The sequence below is a fragment of the Leptidea sinapis genome, chromosome 4 (genome assembly GCF_905404315.1).
Source record: "Leptidea sinapis chromosome 4, ilLepSina1.1, whole genome shotgun sequence".
Taxonomy (NCBI): domain Eukaryota; kingdom Metazoa; phylum Arthropoda; class Insecta; order Lepidoptera; family Pieridae; genus Leptidea; species Leptidea sinapis.
Genome location: NC_066268.1, coordinates 16,433,966 through 16,441,676, shown reverse-complemented (window position 1 = coordinate 16,441,676; position 7,711 = coordinate 16,433,966). Strand labels below are relative to the sequence as shown.

Below are 7,711 nucleotides of genomic sequence, written 5' to 3'. Positions count from 1 at the left end.
TTCGTGGTTTTCATTTTCAATCAGGTGTGCTACTTACCCGCTCGCCCCGTAAATAAAAGAAACCACACAAACGTGGAATACTATTTCACAGCGGATATTAAACTATTAGGAGTTGCTTCATAGTTTCATAACATCAGATTGATCCGTTTATTTACAATAATTTATCGTTTATGCAAATTAATTATGAAGAGAATGCCCACTATGCATCTTCGACTTCAGGGCTACTAATAACACAACAACAACCTTAAACATTTTATTAAACTTAGATAATAATGAATTGTATGAACATGAAAGATAATAAGATCTTTTTAATGTGAGGTTGAGATGCCGTTAGCTATAATTTTTTCTCTCACTTCCTTCATCATCAGTTTCACCAGATCGTCGATATCAACTTGTGGCTTCCAGTTCCAGTCTCTTCTCGCTTCGCTGTCGTCGAACACTTGAGGCCATGAGTCCGCTGAAAGTGATAAGTTTGTCCACGTTTATTTACAGAAAATATGTTTGGTATTTGTTTGTTGTGACTTTCTACACGTATTATTAAGTTTTCGACATAAACTGACATGTGATTGACACAGATATTGCGCGACTAGTTTGCTTTAGTGATTTTCATCCTATTATTGGTTTTGTTATGGGGCAATGCAGCCGATATCAATACCATCTTTGTGATACAGAAGAGAATACGCGCTATTTATAACCTAGGTCCCAAAGAATAATTTAAAGAAATATACTAAAGTTGAAAGTTCTCTCAATGCATTATAGATAATGGCTAATAATCTAATAGGCACATCAGCGAATTTTCTAGGAATTGTGTTACTTAATCATAATGTTAACACCAGGAACATAATCTTCTTATGTGTACTACTCCGTTTAGTAGAGTTAGTAAAGCTTTTTCTGGGCAATGTATATGTTTTTATATATTCAAAACAAATGTGTTACGACATTCAAAGGAATTGCTAAAAGACGTTTATAATTTATTAAATAATACCACAAATTGGGAATGGAGCGTACGCTCTCAGGCTATAGGTATAAATAATAAATTTTATTGTAACGTAATTAAGAAAAAAGAAGCTCGCCAAGTTTTCGAGGCAAGATAAGTGATTTAAAATCCTGTTTGAACAAATATAGATAGATATTTATTTTACAAGCACACGAGATATGGAAAGCTATGTCTCTGTTCGAACTCCGGGTACCTATAGTACCATCGACAATATTGAGTATGACCCACTTTGCTGATAATTCTTTTAAAATCATAAATACAGTTCCATATTTGCACAAAAGAATTTATGACAATTGGTTGACTTTCAGTATCTAATAAAATGATAACTGTTACTTGGGAAATGTATGTTCAAGCGAATTTCGACCTTCTTGTTTATTTATTATGACTGTAGGATAATGTTATTGACATTATGGTTGGTCACGATTCAATTTTGTGGATAGTACAAACAGTATTTTCAACCTTATGAGTATAAATATTTTTTTTTAAATAAATTACCTATGTCTTGTCTACTATCAGGTTTGTACGTAATATTGAAGTCTGGAATGTATTTGATCATTTTATCGGCCAACTCTTCTGGAGTGAAGCTCATAGAGGTCACATTGTAGACACGACGATTCAGGGTCTCGTTGGGCGCTTCCAGGAATTCTGATAGGGCTCTGAGGGCGTCCCTGACGTGCATCATCGGCAGTCTCGTGTCGGGTTTTAAATAACACTGGTAGTGGCCCTTTCTGATCACGTCGTGAAAGATTGCAATAGCGTAATCTGAAACGTTCAAGTCAATGTTTTAACAATAACAACCGTTCAATGCCATTTTGGCCTATTTTTCGCATGGGAATGAGTGGAGTTTCAATACCTTTATAGTTTATAGATATTATTTTCTATATATTTATGTTTTTAGGGATGACAAAGGTAAAAAAAAATCCACGGTTGTTAGAGACGCGCTGGACAGAATGCGGTGGAGGCTCCAGTTCACACAAAATGGACCCAAGTAAGCGGAAATTGCGGAAAGAGGAGCCCTTTACCAATTACCTCTGCTCCAGATGCCCTCATCCTCCTCATGATCCTCAGACCGAGAGAGGGACCGACCCCATTGAGAGAGAGAGGTAAATGAGAAACAAGCAAGCCCAGAGCCCGGATCCGGATGCGCGTAAAGGTCCGGATGCGCGTCACTTTACTTCTAGTAGTACGGATGTCCACGGGAGGCTAGCTTTCATTTTCCACGAGGTGAGCCTCCTGTCTCTTTTTGCTCCGAATAGTATAACAAAAACTGTGTCGCCAAACAAACTAATTTGTTATGTACATTACAGCCATTGTAAAATGCGCTATTTGATTGAAAAGAGTGACCGTTAAGTTTCTTGTGTGTTCTTCTCACGAGCTCTACATTTTCCGAACATATAGTAGACTCAGTAATTCAAATTATCTTAATATTTTAATCACGATTCAAAAGTGATTATACATACAATGCTCATTACCGTATGAGAAAAATGACCATACACGCATCCATGACATCTTTGATGAAATAGTGTCGAGACGAGCATGCCGACCTGCCCATATAATGTAGTGTCGCTCATGAGTTTTGATTGAACCCAATGTTTAGATCGGCATCGTATTTACACTCGCCACTTTGAGACATAAACTGTTACGTCTCCGGTCTCACTAGCCAGGTAATCTACGGCGCCCTTCAGTACGAAACACAATAATGCTTACACATTACTGCTTCATGGCAGAAAAACTCGGCAACAAATCCTCCCACTGGAAGTCTATTTTCCAAAATATGGATCAGACTAACTTAATATTTATTTATTACTATTTTACGACCCAAATGGTATCGTTGTCGTATAACGTGACCTTACCTAAACAGTCAAAATACCATCGCTGGTTTTCAAACATACTGACTCTTATTAGTAAACGCAATAAAAAGTTACTCCATGTTTAAAATTTGGAATAACGTTATTTCGCCATTAAATTTTCCTCATAAGGCCCATATTTAGCGACCACGTCTGTGTTGCGTATATCATTACGGGCAACACACATTGGTTAAAAACCTTTGTCTTCAGACACTGCGGTATGTGGGACGAAAAGATTTTACGAAGCTTCCCGATCGCTGCCCATCCGAGTTGGATTCAACGAGTGACCTCTTTCCCGAGATTGAACCTGCCCGCCGCTTTTCTGGTAATATATTGTAATTCTATGTGCGGGCAGGTAGTGAAATAATTAAATAACAATTTTAAAATGTGGAATTGGCTATATTAAACTACACTCACCTGTTGTACCACCTCCTGGTGGGTCACTTGATATAACACCCGGGAATCTCAAACATCGAAAATCTAATCCAAACTTATAATAGTAATATTCCCCTAAAAGCTCAGCATGTACTTTAGACACGCCGTAAATTGTTCTTGGTCTTTGTACTGTAATATTTGGTGTAGGATTTCTTGGAGAGTCTGGTCCAAAAGCACCAATCGTGCTAGGAACGAAAATCCTGAGCCTGTATTGTTTAGCAAGCTCAATGACATTATGCATGCCCTCAATATTGACTCTTACAGCAAGTGGTACATTTTGTTCGCCGATTGCGCTCAGAAGGGCCGAGAAATGAATCAACCAGTCAACTCTGTGATCAACCACAATTTTCTGGAGTCCCTTGAAATCCAGTATGTCTGCAAAAATATATGGTCCGTCGTTGACAACATCAGGAGTTGGCTTAATGATATCTGTTAGAATAACGTTGCTCCGGCCATACTTTTGTCGTAAGTATTTGGCACATTCTACGCCGAGCTGTCCAAGTCCACCTGAAAATGTTTCCAAGAAGAAAGTTAAAGTCAAACAGAACATTTATTATGACAAATTACACCACTATGTTAATCAATCTGTTTATATATCGCTATTTGGGCGATGCTAACTTAATATTACTTCGGTGACAATGGTCATTTTAAAGAACGTGTGTGACAATGAATACCTATTTTGATAAAAAAATTATACAGACAAACGAGTTTACGGGTCACCTGATATTAAGTGATAACCGCCGCCCACATTCTCTTGCATCACCCGAGGAATTACAGCAACGTTGCCGGCCTTTAAGAAAAGTATACCGCGCTTTTATTTTATCATTTATCGCGCACACTATCTTATAGTAAGCAACCTACATATTTAATTAAAAGTTATAATATATTGTTACACTCACTAATGAATAATAATGTTTTGTCTCCATGAATATGAACTGTCTTGTGCATATTCTATTTGTATTAAGAAAACATAGTAAATAAACAGTTCTCATTTGTCATAACTGTAAATATCTCAGATTACAGAATGAAACATGTTTACGTACCTACTTATATCATTAAAACCTCATGTAACACGATATAATTTCCGTATTTCACATCTTACATGGTACTATAATAATATAACATTTTCTTTATGGGAAGTTCAATGGTTCCATTTTGAAGTGAAACCTTCTATTTCTAAGTGTACCTATTGACTGAGTAAACTGTTAGGGTTGTCAGCTATGTTGTTTTTATAAAAATAGATGAGACGAGCAGGACGTTCAGCTGATGGTAATTGATACGCCCTGCCCATTACAATGCAGTGCTGCTCAGGATTATTGAAAAACCCGAAAATTCTGAGTGGCACTACAACTGCGCTCGACAACTTGAGACATAAGTTGCTAAGTCTCATTTGCTCAGTAATTTCACTTGTTACGGCGCCCTGCAGACCGAAAAACAGTAATGCTTACACATTACTGCTTCATGGCAGAAAAAGGCGCCGTTGTGGTACCCATAATCTAGCTGGCATCTTATGCAAAGGAACCTCCCACTGGTGATGTAACGCGTTTCCGGTGAACTCTACTAGAATCGCTAAGGGAACGCGATAAACAGTTAAATTGATTACATCTATTATACCATAATATTTGTTTAATTAATACAACTATATTTCGTATTATCAACATCACCGAAGAAGAAGTTGTCACTTTTGTTGTAGCACCGTTTAAAAGAAAACTTCTTTAGGCACGTTGAGCAGTTCTTGGCTGAACAAAAATCATGGAACTCGCGACATCGTCACCCCACGTTATATCACGTCGTTATGTTAAATAATAGCAATAATTTTACACGATAGATAGATATATAAATGAAAATTATATTTCACCATATAACTACATACATTATAGTATTTTCTACTGACAAATATAATAATTCATGCGAAATTATTATAAGGGTTCATGATCAAGCATTAAAGTTTAAATTCTTTACAAACCAAAAATAATAATCTAATAGCTCAACGACACAATTCACTAGTTTGTAAGATTTAACTTATATCGACAGTTCCTAAAGATTGCATTTTTCGAAGTGATACTTCTTTAGAATCATTGTGATTTGAAACTCGATGAAACGAAAAAGCGAGACGATACAGACACAAACATGCAAATGTATAGGATTCAGCCGGCGGAATAATGAGATTTTTTTATGAAAATAAGGGATGAGACGAGACGAGTAACACTTTCAGGTCCAAGTCCGCGTTTTACCACACTCAGCTAAGTTTTACGTAAGTATCTAAATTCTAAGCAAAGTCCAAGTACGCTCTATAGATCTCAGCATTAGAGCTAATACTCCCGAAATGAAATGAAAAGGAATAAACTTTCCCTTGTATAAAATAATCTACAACATTGAATTTTAAGCAGTTATTAATTTTTTTAGATCTGTATTTGGCTATTTCAAAGCTTTGACTTTGAAAGCTTTTTGTTCCACATTCTACTTTTTTTCTCCTTTCTGTCCCAAAGAAAAAAGGTTATTTCTTTTTCATAACTAAAATTTGTTTTTTTTTATAGTTAAACTATACAGCTGAATAAATTATGTGTTTTTTTTTATGATAATAAAGGATGAGACGAGCAAAACGTTCAGCTGATGGTATTTGATACGCCCTACCCACTACAATGCAGTGCCGCTAAGGACTTTTGAAAAACCCAAAAATTCTGAGCGGCACTACAATTGCGCTCGTCATCTTGAGACGTAAGATGTTAAGTCTCATTTGAGAACATAAATGGTATGGTAGCTAGTAGGGTAGGTGATAGTAATGCCTTTCACAGCGGTTGTACCAGAACATCATATGCAGTTTAGAGGTTTAATGTAAATTTTGGATCGGATACAGCGACTCCCTTGATTGAGTTTTTGGTCGCCAAAGTAAATTTGAAAATGTGCGGCAGTCGCACTGTATCGGCAATAAGATCAAAAACAGTAATTGACGCCAGTATTCCAAAGATATATTGACCACATTAAGACCAAAGTATTTATTTCATACTTTAGTTTACTTTACTATGAGTCTGAATAAATCTATGTAATTTATACTAATAAAATTTTAAATAATTATCAAACTTTGTTTCACTATGATCATTACGAAAACCTACAATTATCTTCTTCCCGAAAATTTTACTTTCGTCTCATTATCTTGTAGCCATAATTTTTAAGGTTTCACTTCAACAACGTGTGAATTGCAAGCATGTTTTTTTTTTTGTTAAAACTTAATAATATTCTATTCTATGTGTAGTTATAAACTTAAATTGACACATAATTTATTTATTTGAACTAATGCAAACACATTTAAAATGTGACAACAAAGCTTATTAATAGTATATTCACTTAAAAAATTACTAGAAAACAAACTTAGCAAAAAGCGCGGCAACTAGTTTGCCAACTTTCAAGGCCGCGAAGCTAAAGCCGTTCTAAAATCATGCCTTAGACAATCACGATAATATTAGGAAAGTTATATGAGATTAGAAAATATTGTTATAACATATTGTTCATTGCTATTATCATTAGATACTGGCTTCTTCAATAGTTATAACTTATAATCTATGGTCTTCTTGTAATGTAGAGATTTTGGTAGAGATTGCTTTAATAAAATTATAATATAAATAAAATTAAAACGTTTTGATTGCTTACATTAGTTAAAAACGCGATAGCCGACTCACCGGTAATCAATATTTTCGGCGGCTTATTATCCGCAGTTCTAACACAATAACCCCGTATATTGGATACTTGTGCGCATACTCTTCGTAGCAACTTCATAGCTAAATCAAATGTAGCTCCGTCTTCTACAATAACTAACTTCTAACTGAGTACTGATTGACGCTAGATAGAAGTTTCCACTTCCAGAACTGGTTGTAGCGCTCGCCGTTTCCGAGTCTCACAATATTTTCACTCTCGCTGACTAATTTATTAAGGGAAAATGAACTTTATGATGAAGCCATATCGTTGTATTAGTCTTTTAGAAGCAATCAACGCCATTCGACACAGCGGTGGGTGTGTCAAATTTGCGTGTGTGATTACGTGTCTGACATTGAGTTTTTTGTTGCCCGCGGAATTTACGAAATATATTTGTCATTATAATAAATATTGGTATTGTATTACCATTAAATAAATAATTGCTATCTAAAATAGTAGGGGGTAATTTCACCCTCTACAATTTTGTATGCAATACATAATCCTATTTTCCATGTTATATTTTCCATATTATTATGACTTGTACTACATTTAAATGTGTTTTTGTTAACTTTTTGATCTTAGAACATTTATTCATCTAGTTAGGCTGTGACAGAGGTGAAAACGTCGAAAGAAATTGAGGTTGACTGGTAACCTCTATTTTGAACAATGCACGAACACTAACACAATGTGAAAAATAAATCGCGAAAAGAACAAAGTGAAAAAAGACGTAATTTGTCACGCA

General features: G+C 35.5%; 1 protein-coding gene across 2 annotated transcripts; it reads right to left on the bottom strand.

Annotated features, from left to right (window-relative positions):
* Positions 1-240: 240 nt before the first annotated feature.
* On the bottom strand, positions 241-7,121 carry LOC126979978 (L-threonine 3-dehydrogenase, mitochondrial). 2 transcript variants are annotated; one of them, XM_050829588.1, is made up of 4 exons: positions 6,957-7,121; positions 3,262-3,786; positions 1,493-1,759; positions 241-457 (listed from the first exon to the last, which is right to left on the bottom strand). In XM_050829588.1, exons 1-4 carry the CDS (start codon positions 7,051-7,053, stop codon positions 309-311), a joined length of 1,038 nt encoding a protein of 345 aa, XP_050685545.1. In that variant the 5' UTR covers positions 7,054-7,121; the 3' UTR covers positions 241-308. The 2 variants fall into 2 exon arrangements, with proteins under 2 accessions (XP_050685545.1, XP_050685547.1); XM_050829590.1 differs by lacking the exon at positions 6,957-7,121 and adding an exon at positions 4,000-4,108.
* Between the last annotated feature and the right edge of the window lie 590 nt (positions 7,122-7,711).